The sequence below is a fragment of the Chionomys nivalis genome, chromosome 17 (genome assembly GCF_950005125.1).
Source record: "Chionomys nivalis chromosome 17, mChiNiv1.1, whole genome shotgun sequence".
Taxonomy (NCBI): domain Eukaryota; kingdom Metazoa; phylum Chordata; class Mammalia; order Rodentia; family Cricetidae; genus Chionomys; species Chionomys nivalis.
The window spans coordinates 26,901,227-26,917,077 of record NC_080102.1 but is presented as its reverse complement, the minus strand read 5'-3'; the positions used below and the strand labels follow the sequence as shown (position 1 = coordinate 26,917,077).

The 15,851-nt window shown below is 46.7% G+C and overlaps 1 protein-coding gene across 3 annotated transcripts in view; it reads left to right on the top strand.

Moving 5' to 3' along the window:
- The window catches only part of Zfat (zinc finger and AT-hook domain containing), a 170,288-nt gene extending 158,556 nt beyond the window's left edge, over window positions 1-11,732 (top strand). For all 3 annotated transcript variants that reach the window (XM_057792636.1, XM_057792634.1, XM_057792635.1), the window contains exon 16: window positions 10,955-11,732. In XM_057792636.1, coding sequence (XP_057648619.1) covers window positions 10,955-11,194 — 240 coding nt within the window. In that variant the 3' untranslated portion in view covers window positions 11,195-11,732. The remainder of the gene's footprint in view (window positions 1-10,954) is intronic.
- The last annotated feature ends 4,119 nt before the right edge of the window (window positions 11,733-15,851 follow it).

Below are 15,851 nucleotides of genomic sequence, written 5' to 3'. Positions count from 1 at the left end.
TAAGAATAAGTTCTATGATACATCTCTGGACATATGAGACATGGTTCACAGAAATCAAATGAAGACTTGTGTTCCTTCGTTATGGTACCGGTCCCCACATATACCCACCTTTAGAGCTGAGGATGCCAGTCCACTGAGCATAGCCCATTCCTTCCTTTTTCTAAGCCCCAGTTCCTACTGCTGTCCCCTGCAAGCTGCAGAATCCCACTTGAGTTTTGATACCATCATTCATTGCAGTTTGCTTGATGCCTTTATCCTGCTCCTCATCTTCTCTTCCCTTCTGTAGAACTGATTCCCACCTTGAGACTTGTGTATCACATGTAAACACATAGGATGTAGGCGTGTCCTGACCTCTTCCTGGCAGTGATCTTTCAGTATACCCTTAGTGGGCCTCTTAATCTACAAGGTGCTGTCCTCTAGAGCTGGAGAATGTGAGTGATCCTACTTCTTTGTTAGTAGGTGATGTAGATTCTAAAGAAGGAAGCTCGATCAGTAAGGCCTAATCAGATCTATGATCCATAAAGCACAGAACATCTCCACTTAGTGACAGCCACCTGTACAGTTTGATTCAAGGGGGCTGGGATTGTTTTAAGCTACTATCTTTGTGCTAATTTCTTAGGCAATATAGATGATGGATACAGTCACTGAATAGTCAAATGAGAACCAATTGCCCCATGCTAACATCAGACCTGTATGCAGTACTCTGTCATATATGGTCAGAGAATAGCCTGCAGGCATTTGTGGACTTTTTGCTTCTCCAGGAAGGGCTTTAAACTGGAAGAGCCCTCTGTTTGCTCTCTGTTCCCATCCCCAAACTAAATAGGGAGAAAGAGAGTGACAGTGACTACTCCTTGCAAGAAGACCCACCCTACAAGAAGCTCCCCTCCCTTGCTGGGCAGTAGTGAAGTGTGGGAAGGCAGCAGAACCCTCTTCCCTTCCCAGTTCTTAGAGACTTTCTCTAAACCACAACTGAGTATGCTTTTGAGCATGCTTAGTTCTTATCACACTGAAGATCTATAAGGGTAGGTGGAGCTTTGGTCTCCTAGGTGTCCCTAGACTGTCAAGCACCAGACTCAGGGCCAGATATGTTTCACAGGCATCATGAATATATGTGATCATGAATATGAGCTCAGACCCAATGGTACTTAGCTAACAGGCCTGCAGTACCTTCACTGAGCAGACTTAGCATCTTCAGGCAGGCTATGGGCTCCATGCTGTGTGGAAAGCACAAAGGCATACTTCTCACAAAGTCTGTGACATAGGTGTCAACCTAGGGTGTCTCCGTTGGCACAACCATCTGTGTAGTAAACCTAGATAGGAGATATAAAATGCCTGACTCGAACCTCAGGTCTGTCACTTCATAGCCCATGACCTTGGACAGAGTACTTCTTACTGAACTTCAGTTTCCTTCTTTATAATATGTTAAAATAATAGAATCTCCCCAGTGGGGCCATTGAATAGATTATGCAAATGAATCATTTGGACCTATGCTAGCTTAGTATATGTTAAGACTGCAGTATCTTAGCTCTTGGCACTATAGACACAGCATAACTCCTTAACTCCTTACTATTCGTACAGAGTCAACCATGAGTGTTTCTTTTTAGATGATTCTATTCAGCAGGCAGCAAGCATTATCTAGGCTCCATACTGGGAGTCCCAGATAAAGTGGTAAAATGATACTTTTCCCTTTTATCTTTTTTGGTGCAAGATATTGAAGCCTGACCTTGCCCAGGCTGGGCATGTGCACTCTCATGGAACTACCTCTCCAGTCCCACCTCTTTCCTAGGAGAGCTTGTTGTACGGCTCATTCTGGAAGATAAACAATTACATCACCTAAATTGACACATGCATGTGGGCTCCTGTACAGTCTCATGCTGAGCCAATTTGAGTCATTTCTACAAAATCAGCCCTCCTTGAGAGAGGCCATTATAGAATAAATGTTTGTATCTCTCAGAATGCATATGTTACACTTTAACCCCAAATGTGATTGTGGCATTAGAAAGTAGGGATTTGGGAAGAGACCAGGTCATAGAGATGGAACAGTAATGAATGGGACAAATGCCTTTAAATGAGGCCCTGAAACTAGTTCACACTCCTTCACCCATAAGATTACATGAAGTCAGTGCTACGTGGGTCTAGGGTCCTGTCTAGATAGACCCCAGCCATATTGGGACCTTGATATCAAATTTCATTGTCTGTTCTCTAAGAACTAAGAAAACTGTACTCCTGCTGTTCATAAGCCACTTGGTCTAATATGCTTTGTTACAGCAGTCCAAGCTCATAAAGAGGTCGATTTGATATGACTGTGATGCCGGGGGGTGTAAACCAAAGTTAAAAGGAGTGGGTATGGGAATACGAGCAAGGAGGCACAGTGATCTCAGAGTCAGAGCATTGCTCTCTAATAGCAATAGCCAAGAGGTGAGCCTGTGCATTTGGTGATTGGGAGCCAAAAATCAACTTTCTTGAGTTGTTCTTAGTCATGGCATTTTATCACAGCAACAGAAAAATGACTGATAAACCTGCTGGCAGAGAAACATCTTCAGGGTGTCAAACAAAAGTCATAGCCTTGGCCAAGGCCTTGTTCCAGCCCCTATCCAGGAAATGGTGGGCAATGAGACAGGACAGAGTTTCAAAGACTCTGGGGTGATTGGACATTTAGGTGAGTAGGGTGGAGATCTTTTCTCTTGAGGAATGTGCAGAGATATAGGAAACCACTGCTAAAGGTTGCTATTAGAGGCAGAGACATCCTGGGCTCTGGTATGGAAGAGGCCCCGTGAGAGGAGCCTGGCTGTGATGTGCACTCTTGAATGTACTGAGCGGAAAGGACAGCAAAATGGCAGCTTTGGGAAGATGGTCTACATATGAGAAGATGGTCAGATAACAAAAGCCACAAGCCTGCCCCCCTGACTGTGACCACTCTACCATCTGTTTCAGTGGGGCCTTTGAGAGATCTCCTGGTGCACTCTACAATAATAATAAATACAGATCAGTATTTATTGGGCACACACTGTGAAGCAGGGACCATGTACTCATCCTATAGAAAGACATGTGCCAAGTGTGCAGGGTTGGTTCATGTGTTGGAAGCCTGTTTGGGGGATCAGAGCAGGTGAGGCTCTTTCTCCTGAAGGAGTGGCACCTCTCAGTAACTGTGCGTCCTGTTCTTCACTTCTCTCTCTGAAACAGCATGCTGCTCTCCACTTTGCTTATAGTTTATAAGACATGGAGCTCCTTTTCTTTTTCCTCAGGCAAATGATTGTTCAGGGCAGACTAAATGGGACTTGGAGTCCTAAAGCATAGAGAAGGGTGAGATGTCCAGTTAATGAAACTTCTGTTTGCTCTGCAGTTAAGTTGATCTGTTTAATATGAAAGCAGTCCTTATCTTGTGAGTCAGAGGCCAGGAAGAAGCCTGCTAATCATGTTTCTCTTCCTTTCAGCAAACTCTTTCTCAAAAGACAATTGGCCCTTCCCCTTCTGATTGGGTCAGGAAACCCGAGTAGACAAGCTTATGTAAGCACATGGCATACTCTGCATCAGAGCTGCCCGCCCTGTGCTTCACAGATAGGGTACAATTGTGCTTCTGTGCTCTCCATGAGGTCCAGCATCTCAGACCTTAGAGGTTGCTGTAGCGACTGGGAACAGATGTTAGTGAGCAGCTGGGCCAACTTGTCTTGGGAGTATGTCTGAGATGTGTGTTCCCAGAAAAGAGAACTACCAGCTGCCTGCGTACAATTGAGAAAAAATGACAATCAGAGGAGGTGATGTGCCATCTCCCCCCTGAACTATGATTGCCTGGTGCAAGCTGAGTCATGACCTTCCCCCCATCCTTGCATCCCTTCCCTTTTAAAAGGCTTTCAATCTTCAGTGACGCCTGGGATGGCTTCTTCCTGCCTGTGAATATTTTTGGTATTTCTACACGTTTCTTGCAGATAGCATCATTCCATTTTGGTCTTGTATATAAATATATAGTTCTAGAGTTAGAAATTTATGATATTTTCCCCACAGAGCCCATTCACGCATCCTTTCTTTTGCCTTGGCAAGTCTGGGTAATGCGTTTATAATTCCTCTGTTTCCAATGCATGGGACTCCACTCCTAAGCCAGGTTGTGGCGGGGAATGTGCCGGCTGTGACTCCCTTGAAACATACCTGCTTCCCTTCTGAGCAGGGGAAGCAATGACATGGTGATGGAGTATGCCCCTTTCCACAGCCAAACTGTGAATGGTAACTGCAGGCTTCTTTCTCATTCTCACTGTTTGGTTATGTTGGGTTCTGTCTGGGAAATAGCTCTGGCTGTCCTGGGAGTTGGGGTGTTTCAGAGGTTAAGGACCTTAGAAGAGGTGTCTCCTGTGCCTGGTCTCATTAATGGCCCTGGCCATGGTGAGGGCTCATTATGCTCTGTCGATTGTCTTGAGCATGCTCAGTCCTCCTGCTGACCCTCTGAATCTGCGACCGTCTCCCTATCACAGAATTCCCAGCAGGTCTTGAGAGCCAGTCCTCAGCAACAGGAGTGCCAGAGAGAAGAGAGTAAGTCGTGGCCTTGTTCCTCTGCTGGAGGAACATAGGTGCCTTCCTTATCATGGACACAAATGCTATCTAGAGAAAGCTGTTCTCCAAGGCCTGTCTTAATAAAAAGGAACCTGGCTCAGGTTATCTAAGATGGATTTGAAGTGTGAAGGATGTCTGAAGTTGTGATTTCCTGGTAATGGCAGCAACAGTAACAGAGATGATGATAGATGGCTGTCCCTTGAAAGGCATAAATGAGGGTCCCTAACCTGACAAGACCCTCCAACTATCATCCTTGAAGTGAAACCGCTTGTCTGCTTGCAGCAGCCAGGGCCCTCAGACTTGGGCACGTGGGCAGCATGTACTGTAGGGTGCTGTGGTTATGTTTTGTTCAGATGTCAACAAGGTACGTGATAAGGCCATTATCATATACTATAGGCCTTTCCACTCTGTCCTCCTGGTTTCTTTCATTGTTGGCCAGCTGTGTACTTTCGTCTTCCTGTAACCATTATTTATTTCTGTGCTGTGCTGGATCCAACTTTCCCTGTCCAAAGCCTGGCATTTCCAATGCCGCATTGGAACTGAGCTCAAACGTGTTTTAGTAGACGGTTGATGAGGCCGTGAGCCCCCGGCACAGGTGTGTGGGCAGCTGGTGCCTGGGAGTTATTTGCACAGTGTTCTGAGAGCTCTGGGTAAAGGCGTGCTGCAGATGTGTCCTTTTATTGTGTTCCCAGTGGCTTTAGAGAGTACTCCTTTCCATGCCGGCTAGTAAGGGCATTTTCTCCTTTCTTCACCGCCACCTCTGTGGGACTCAGCTGCGAGCCATAGCTTTTTCTTCCCTTAATTATCTTTGTTTGTCATATTTCTGCGTCCTTGGCTGTGTCTCTGGGTTGTTTTGGTGTCTCAGGAGGCTGTGGTTGGTACAGTCTCCAACAGAAGGACATGTGCTCAGGTTGAGACTCAGAATACACGTGCACATGGGGTAGGGGGTGGGCAGCGCTGTGAGCTGAAGGTCAAGAACTGCCTTGAGGAAGAAGTACTCTGCAGGCTTCCTATGGACCACCTCTTTTTTGTGGTTTTTCTATTGGGTGAGGTGACTCCTCACATTTTTCCCTTGGCCAGTGTTAGGTGCTGAGGATGCAGAGTGGAGTATGCTCAGTGCAGAAGACTGCACTGTTAGAGGATGCTCCTGGTTCCTGTTGTATGACCTTGAGTCATGAAACACCCTGACAGAAGAGACATTCAAATGAGATTGTGCTTCAGTCTAGCCCAAGAAACTGATAGGAGACTAAAGAGGAAGCTATGGCATGATCCTAACACACTGCTGCCCACTTGGCTCAGTTCTGTGTTATTGTAAGTACCTGAAGTGCTGTGTCCACTAGAAGCACAGGGAGCTGGATGTAGCCTTATCCTGCACTGGATCATCATCTGTGACTGTAGAAAGTAGGGCCCCGCAGGCAGCTTCTCATCTTCCCTGAGTGCCACACGCTTTGAGGAGTGGTGCTAAGCACCTTTGGGTGCTTCTCAATAAATAGGGCAAATGCTGTTTATTTAAGCCAGGATCTGCACAGCAAGGATCGCCATGCTCACTAGATGCTACAGGTCTACAGGGAGAACTTAGAGGTGGATTATAATACAAAACCCATTCAAGGGCCATGGAGGCCTGAGTGAGTGACTCGGGCTGCTTCTTCCTTGAGGACCTGTGAGCAAGAGAGATTTCTAGGACTTTCTTAAAAACATGCAAACTTGTGGGAATGGGTTGAAAGTGGGGAAAGGAGCTGAAGAAGTGGGGAAAGGACGGACAAATGAGTGAGGAATACAGAAATAGACAGTAAGGTGATGGGAAAGGCCTGGATGACATGGCATCCTATAAAATTCCCATCCATGCTGCAGAGTGGACCATGAGATGACGGCAAAGAGACAGGGAAGCTGCTCTCCAGCATCAATAGAACTACCAAATGTGGGTCTTTAGCAGGCTTCAGTCCTGAGCCTAGAATACTTACAACAGAACACAGGACCTGCCTTAGCAATCTGTGGAGTTCTGTGGGCTAAGGCTTTCTATTAAGCTATCTATGCTGCTAATAATTTAGCTGCAAGATATGTTAGATACAGCATTTGAGGAAAATGGAGTATCCATCTCAGGGGGTAATGACATTGTGAAAACCATGTTATTTCTGCTGCGGAGAACAATTTTAAGCCTGTGCTAATAGATTAAGCTGCTGGAGTGATCATTTTGAACAAAGAGAATGGTTAGAGCTGTACAGCCAACCTCTGTCTGCCTCGGATGGCTAAGGAGCAATAATCCTATCAGTCTGCGACATGTGATACCTTAGTCACTGCCATGCTGCGCCAGCCAAGGAAGAAAGAGCTCAAGACTCATTCATACGGACCAGGCCCAGCTTTTGCTACTTGTGAACTGCCCAACTGGACCCCTAGGAGCTTCGTGATCACATTTGTGAAGAGGGAACAGATACTGTGTATGAGCAATCAGGGTGGAGAGTATTCAATAAACTGCAGACCCCTGTTAACTTCTTTGGGAGCAAGTCAAGACGTGCATAGCTCGCAGACATGGCAGAAAAACCAATGGATCAGATGACACTTAGAATGCTTGACACTGAGAAAGGCTCATGAAATCCTTTTTAAAAAGCAGTTCCTTTCTCCTAGCTCATTATGGAGCTCCTAAGTGTGGAGAGCATGTGCACCCGCAGGCAGTAGGGAGCCCCATGTTAGCTTGGCCCGTGCTAACCAAACAATGTCTGTGCTAGGACTTCAGTGAAATGCACGGTTAGCATCATCCATCACCTTTTCTGGTGACTTCATCCAACCAAATGTGATGTCCCGTGCTTCAGAATCAGTGGATGAATATAGGACTGGTTTTGCTGGACAAAACCAACCTGGGGCTGGAAATTGAAGAAAATAAACAAATGGAGAAAGAGTTCTCTTAAGTGAACTTTAACCTTATAAATAATAGCAAATAAAATAGATGTAAATGTTCAGATTGTAAGAGGGCAAGTTTAGATGGCGTGAGGCTTGACTTCAGCAGCCTCTGCCTTGCTTTGTGAAATAAAGACTCAGTCTCTGAGTGGATGGCTAAGGCCTTAAATCTTAAGAGCTCATCTGCCCCTCTCTCCAGCCTTCACTCTACCTTACTGTGTATAACCCTGCATATCATCTGATCTCACTGTGTCCTTCCCGTCCTGCTCGTCACATGGCTCTATAACACTTACCTGGAGCATGCTGTCATTTTGGTATATGTACAGTCCTGAGGACCTTAATGTTTATCACCCATCCCTTCTTCCTTCCTCTGTGTTTACCAACAAGGTAAGGGAAAAGATTTGTAGCATGTTCCCTCCCCTTTCCAAATCTCCCATCAGGTACTGCCTTTCAAAGTGAAAGACGGCAGTATTTACCTCTGCAGTCTTGGTTCCTGGTGCATCTTCCAAGGTAAACAAAGTGGAAATAAACAGTAAAATAAGGGGAATAAATGTTTTGGTTTATTTGAATAAATACAAAAAAAGAAATGGGCTAGTTTTCCCCCAGGATAGCTTTGCAGTTTTGAAATTCTTTCAGTCCCAGGCTCCTGCTAGTATCTAACATCAGAATACCCAGATTCTTCCCACAGATGTCTTTTCCCCCGAGTCTTCATGAACTGGACCTGCCATACTTATTCCTCCTCATGCAACTTCAGTAATTAAGGGGCTGAGGTGAGACCCTCCAAGCTGGAGAGTCATGAATGGGCAGGTCAGGGAGTAGGAAGCCGTGGTCATGCTGTCAGTTACAAGACAGAAGGGGAGTCTGAAGTGTTGTGAGTGGGAGTCTGTGTGGCTGCCTTAGCTAGTTCCCCTCAACTCATGGGTGTCATTTTCCCTTTCCGAATCTTCCCGGAACCCACCCTACACCTGCACGGGACCCAGAAGTCATCTATGGTGTGGTCATGGTTTATTTTGTGCCACCACTGTCTCATCTCCTTGTGTTGCTATCTTTTCACTCATCACAGCTCCTGGGGCCCAGTAGGCCATCATTCAACAAACATTGGACACTTACTATGCGCTATGCATTGACCTTGGATTTTGGGAAGTAGTTGTGACAAGACAGACACTGTCCCTACCCTCCCATAGTTTATGGTCTACTGGTAACTGTAAAAATAACAGGTTTTGTCAAATGATAGACAATCAGTACCTTTGATCAGAAGGCATCTAAGAAAATGTTGTTTGGATGGATGGACAGACAGATGGATAAATGGATGGATGGATTATTCAGAGGACAGTAGTAGGTAGTGCCCCCTTTGCAAACAGTTGCCTTTTCTGTCTGCATGACCAAACTCTTAAACTGCTAAGTTACCACTGGGTACTCCGCTGAGGCTTTGGTGACTGGCTCCGTCCCTGCAGCACACAACACCTGTCTGCGCTCTATGCGCTACCATACAGTTCGCAAGCTTTGGGCAAGGGGCTGGAGGTTGAAACATACAGAGAGACACAGACCTCTAGTCACTGATAAGAAGCCCCTTATTCAATAGCACCACGGAGGCTTATAGACCCAACAGTCAAGTGGGCCAACAGGTGAAAACCTTATCCTCTGATCTGCAAGGCCAAGGCGACCCATGCTCGTGAAGCAGAGCTGGTAAACAACTTTGACACAGCTTTCAGTAACTCAAATGAGAAGGAAAGTAAAGATCTCTAGCAGGGAAGAACAGCTGGAGGCCAGTACTCTAAATGGTCCCAACACGTCCCCTCCGCAGGTTTTTGAGAGCCAAACCATAAGCTCATGGCCTGGTCTGGAGGAGTGTTTGACCAAGAACTGCATTCAACCGTGCCAGCTCTAGGAAGTTGACATTTTTATTTAGCGTTTTGTTTCTACTTAAAGTACTGGCTGCTCAACGGCTCGCTGTATGGTAGAGACTATTAAAGGAGTCATATCCATTTTTTTTGTTTTTATTTTTCTTTCCTTCTTTTCCCCCCAGTTTTCTCAGGCCCTCTGTGGAAATATGGCCCCATGTTGGAAGGTCAAAATGTACCAAGTTTTTTTCTTTTGGGCCACCAACCAGCTCCCAAATCACGACACAAAGATGTATTATATTTGAATGCTTGGCCTAGCTTAAGCACATTTCGGGCTTGCTCTTTTAACTTAAATTAACCTGTTTTTCTTTATCTGCCTCTTGCCTTGGGGCGTTTTACTTTTCTTCTATGTATCTTACTTTCATTGCTTCTTGTGTCTGCTGGTGGACTAGTGGCTGCCTGGCTGCTTGCCCTGGGAGGTGTGTCCCTCATTCTGTCCTCTTTCTCTTGTTCTTTTGTTCTGCTCGAGCCTATAGCTCCCCTCCTGTTTATTCTATGCCGGCCAGCCTACCTATCCTTTCCCTGCCCAGATATTGGCTATTCAGCTTTTTATTAGACTAATCAGGTGCCTTACGCAGGGAAGATAAAAACAGACGCAACACATCTTTTAATAATTAATCACATCCTTATATCATTAAACAAATGCAGCATAAACAAAAGTAACACGCCTTAACATGGTTAGAGTAATATTCCTTAGAATAAACAAATGTAACACATCTTTACATAGTTAAAATAATACACTACAACACGTGATTCCCTCAGTGATCTCTTGAGATAAGCATGCTGTTCCCTCAGGTCCCAGGAAAGATAGCTACTCCCACATCCTTTATGGGCCAGCAGGCCTGCCTATTTTGCAGTCCTTTCCTTATTTGCAGTTTAGGCTCTCAACTCTTCCTACATTTGTCTTCTGTCCCTCTTCTTAGGCTAAAGAGGATTCGTTTTTCAAATTTCACACAGCCCAGAGCTGATAGTCAGGGACGTGATGTCTTAGCATTGGTAAGAATTCGGCCTCACCTGGTCTCTGCCATCTTAGAGCTACCAAGAAGGTCCTGCTGTAGGAACCAGCTGGTTCCCTCCTCTGTCAGTGTCCCCTGGTTACCCCTGCCCAACTCTGTGGCAGCATGTGTCTACTGGCAGGCCTCCAAAGAATGGCCAGACATTCACACTCATGGACAGCCCCTGGGACCGTAACATTCAAAGTGGGACTCCCAGAGTGGTAAAGACAGAGGAGCCAGGAAGAACCTAGCCACTTTATCAATATCAAATGGATGAGCTTTACATTTTTAGGAGCCCTCTACCCTATACTGGGTGCTTATACACTCAATAACCTCATGGCACCTTGTAACACCCATGCTTTAGTGACTTCACACCTTGTGGAGGTCAGAGGAGACTGCTTGACATCAGGATGGGAGTTTGGATTTGGGGTGTGGATTCTTCCATTTGTAACATGGAAAAGACCCTGATCTTATCACTATATGTCATGGAATCTCATCCTTCTCTTCATGAAGTGGGCACGAGTCCATGCAGCATTGGTGAGAGGATAGCATGCAGTTCCCAGGCCACCTTTGTGGTCCTGACATCATTAGTGAACCTGTGACATCTTTCTCTTTCCCTCCCAGGTCACTGATGAGGAACCCAGTTCCAACCACACCGTCATGATCCAGGAGACTGTGCAGCAGGCCTCCGTGGAGCTGGCCGAGCAGCACCATCTGGTGGTGTCCTCTGATGATGTGGAGGGCATTGAGACAGTGACCGTGTACACACAGGGCGGAGAGGCCTCTGAGTTCATCGTGTATGTACAAGAGGCTGTTCCGCCCATGGAGGAGCAGGTTGGGGAGCAGCCAGCCCCAGAACTCTAGAGGAACCTAGTCTCCTTCAGCAGCCTTGGCTTTGTGGGCACTGGGGACCCCCTAACCTGCCAGGCCCATGGAATGGCACTGTCCTTGCCTTTCTTGTCTACTGACCCAGATGGTATTCTCTCCACTGTCCTTTGATCAAGGCCAGTGCATCACCAGCAATACAGAGCCCCAATCCTCAGCACAGACCACAACTCTGACCCAGCATCCTCTGTTTCTGGAAGACTTTTACATCAACTGTCCTGTCCTGCTCCTTTCTTGCTTCAGGATCCAGAGACTCCCATCCCATCAGCATCTTTGATTACAACCCCAGCCCTTTGCTGCCCACCCTCACCCTAGGTGCTCATTCTCCTCCGGGCCCACTGTGCTGTCTGTGAAAGAGAGACAGACACCACACAGCAAGTGGCCTTAGTCTTTTGAGTGAACCACTGGGGAGGATGGGGAGGACCATCCAAGCATTCTCCACTATGCACCACCCTCCTCAGTGTGGGAGCACGGGGAACAAATGAGTGACCCTATTCCTCTATCAGAAGGGCCCAACTTGGAGTTCTTTTTGCTTTTTAAAATAAATACATTTTCTCTCTTCACTTCTCATTCAGGGAGGTGAGGAAATAAAAAAAAAAATTGTGCCTTTTCCTCATTCTTAGGGGGTGGGTTGCACTTTCCTGCACCCAAGGACCCTTTTCCCCATGGAGCTGTGTTCAGGGGTGCATACACAGACAATGGCACTTCCTGTTGGCATCCCCGTTACTGTTCACCTCACCCTGCAGGACCCTCTAGTACTTGTGGGTGAATACTTCAGCAGGAGGACAAGCAATATCTTGGCACAGTGGAGACGAGAGAGTTCACTGGTCTCAGAGGAACAAAGGACCCTGTGTTTGTGTGAGTTAGTTAGAAATAGTAGCCTGGGAGATGGCCATGGGACTTGCTGTAGGGTTATGGTGGGAGAGATCGGCTTGGCTGACCCCTGTCACCCAGTGCACACTGGACAGTGACAAAGAAAATGTTCACTCAATCCAGAGAGGTGGGTCCCTGCAAAGAGTAGGTGGGAAGGATTATCCATAAGCCAACTCCACAAGGCGAGGGAGGGGGAGGCTCCAGAAACCTTGGTTGGCAGTGGCCATTTGATAGACCAGGGTCAGCCAGTGTTCCAGGGAGCCTCCTCTCCAAACAAGTGTCAGATTTATGGCCAGTGACCAAAGTGGAGACAGAAAATCTGTCCCCAGTCTGGTCTTGTCGCCGTCACCCAAGTGTCCTCAGAAAGCTGTTAGAGTTCTCCTCCAAGTTCAGTAACTTCTTGAATGAGAATTATTGCCAAGTTCTGTGATTATGGACAGATTCAAGTAGCTGCTGAACCTTGAGAGGCTTTGACCAAGGCAGAGACCTTGGCCCACACAGGAAGCATCCACTGCTTTTTGTATTCCTAGGGATAAGATGAAGCTCAGACATCCTACATCTCCTCCATGGAAAAGGTTTGGTGGGGTAGGGGGCGGGGAGGTGTAATGGGGTCCTGGGGCATTCCATGCTTTAGGAAGTACCTCCTACACCCCCTACTTCAGGGCATTCTATGCTGAAGGAGCTACCCCCTACCCCAGGCAGACTTTCCACAGTGCTATCCAGGTAGAATCACTGAGGGCTTTATGTTCCTGGCTGGCTGTATCCTTCTGGACATCCAGGATGCAGCAGAAGGGTTGATGCCTCTCGGCTTCCTTCCTAGACTGATTCTGTCAGACAACTGCAACATTCCAGTTGTGATAAAATATGGCTTGTTCTTACTTCTTCCTTTGGACCTCCTCACCACCATGGCTATGTCAGTTTTTTTTTTTTTTTTTTTTGGTCCAACTTATATTTTATGTCTGCTTAAGAAATAACTGTGGTGGCTGGGAGATGGCTCGGCAGTTAGGAGCACTGACTACTCTTCTAGAGGACCTGGGTTCAATTCCGCACCCACATGGCAGCTCACACCTGTCTGTAGCTCCAGTTCCAGGGCTTCTGACACCCTCACACAGACATACATGCAGGCAAAACACCAATGACCATTAAATAAAAATAATTAAAAAAATGAATAACTGAGAAAGGCTGACTGTACCCTGCTTTTAGGTTTTCTTTTCTGTTAGGTGTTTGCTTGGCCAGATCTTGATGTGTTATGGGATTGTGTCTGCCCATTTCCTGTGATCCGTAAGGCCAGACCATGGGTGCTTCCCTGATGCTCACCTGCGCCAGTAGCACAGCTGTGCTTTCTCTTAGCAGCAGCCCGGTGAGTTGGGGCCAGCTATAGAATTTTAGTGCCAGGAAATGCTAGTACTGAGAAGGTACTGAGCCTTGATCTGCTTTGTGGAGGTAAGAAGGAGTTTGAGCAAGATCCAGTGGAAGAAAAGAAGCCCAGAGGCTGGGCTGCAGGAACACTGTGGTACCCGGGGCTGGGCTGCAGGAAAGGTATAGTGTTGGGCAGGTCTAGAAGCCACTGTCTCTGTTTTTAGATGCTCTGTAACTCCTCTGCACTGCCTGTTTCTCTGCAGCCAGGACTTTTTCCAGGCTCACATACACAGGCATTCAGGCTAGACAGGAACAGCCAATTTCCCTTTCCTGCAGGTGTGTGACTTTGGTCAGGTAAGCCCTTCCACTCCCTCAGTGCTTGGGGGCAATGATCTAGCCAGTGTCATGAGGCAGGTACAGCTCCTGTTGCATACCAACCTATGAGTTGCCAACTGTCCTAAGGTCAGTTTTCACCATGGCATTGGGAAACATGGCTGTGCTTACCTGGTGTGCAGGCAAAGATGTCCATAAAATGAGAGCGTGAGAAATAGTCCCCAGGGAAGAGCTCCCAAATTGCTTATCCCATAACAAGTGGTCAGCCCCAAAGTCATATACATATAAGCAGTATTATATGAACTGAGCAGGTAGCATTTATATATTTAGGAGCACACACACACAATAACAACAACAACACAAACACAAAGAAATAGGGACCATGGATTTGAGAGAGCAAGTGGGGCATACCTGGGAAAGGCTGGAGAGAAGAAAGGGAATGGGGAAATTATGTGATTATATTTTAATTTCAAAAAAACGATTTTTAAAGAAAGAACAGAGGAAACCCACTGAATGATGCTTGATGAGCTCATCAGGTGTTGGACAGAGGGCAGCCCTGGCCCCTCGGGGTAGTGCCGAGCTGTGGACATGATGGACATGATCCTCCACCTGCCTGATGACTCGGAGCTGTGTTGATCTTCATCTCATGCTTTTGAGGTGACAGTGACTCATTTTTTTAACCTGTATCTACAAGACTAATTTAGCAAATTAATTTTTCTTGTACTAGCTATTTAAAATTCATTAGCTTTTGTGGCTGATGACTCTACTTGCTATTCATATCTGTCTTTCAAAGCTGGGGCAAAAAGACCATGTGGTGCTAAGCCCTCTTCCGGCTCTGTCGCTTTGAAAGGGTCCCAGTGAATTGTCCATGCTGTCACCGGAAGCACCCCAGTGCTACACCAGTCTCTCCCAAGTGATAATAATTTTAAGTCCTACAGGGATGTCTTCGGGAATCAGTTCAGTAGTCTAATACTTTGCTGGAGAAGAAAGAAAAAGAGAGACGGGGTACTGATAGGACTTACCATCTACCACAAAATTTTCTAAGTAAATTATTTTGAAGTAAACCCAGACCCTTTCTTAGCAGGGACGTGCTCGGGTTTGATTTTGAGAAAATTCTAATCTGTCACTGTCACCGTTCCTGCCGTAATTTAAAGCTCCGGCGGCTTGTGGTAGATAATAGTTGTTACACTTCCTGCAGGCTAAGAAGGCAATGACAGCTTTGTGTATTCGCTACCACAAAACAGACAAAAGAGAAAAGTCAGGTCTGTAGGGACAGAGGAGGCTGTGTCAAGCCAGAGTCCCCTGGGGGAACTAGGTCCAGAACAGGACAATAAGTCATGCTTGCCCCACAGATCTTGGTCTTGATTCTTGCACCCACACCTCTTTCCTAGATGCTCTCAATCAGATCTGTGAGCCACAGATGCTTGGACAGTAGTCCTACCCGAAGGGACCTGGTAAGGGTGGACCTCTTCTCAAGGGGCCCCTAGTGATAAAACTACCCAGCCCACTCCCTAATTTCGTTTTTCTCCCAGGCCATGACATATGCAGTTTTCCTGTGCTCTGTGTTCTTACCGTGATGCACCACCTCGCCACAGGAACGACGTCACGGGCGAGGTGAACTTGTGTGAGTGGAAGGCTGTGAACCAGAAACACTTGGGTGGGAAAAGTGTGCTTGTGTTTGCACCCAGCCCCCTTAGCGTGGACCTTATTTATCTGTGGGAGGCTGGACAGAAAGATGAGCAGAGCCCTGTGTGTACTCTCTTGCTCATATTCAACTCACCTGGACAATATCTGACCTGCTCGCCAGAGGACAGGATTCTAGATGAACAGAAGGTAAAGTCTGCACCCACCCCAGACACTCCGTGAAGGGTACTACAGGCTGATAGAAGGGAGAACAGCCCTCTCGTGGAAACCTGTGTGTTGGCACCTCTGCCAAAAGTTCCCCTCATGCACCCGAGCAGTGACCGAGTCCCTTGGGAATCCCAATGAAAGTCACAGACCTGCTACCAGAACAGTTTGCGTACAGGCAGATGGTACTGTACCATTGTGGTCCCTAAGTTAAGGATCTTTG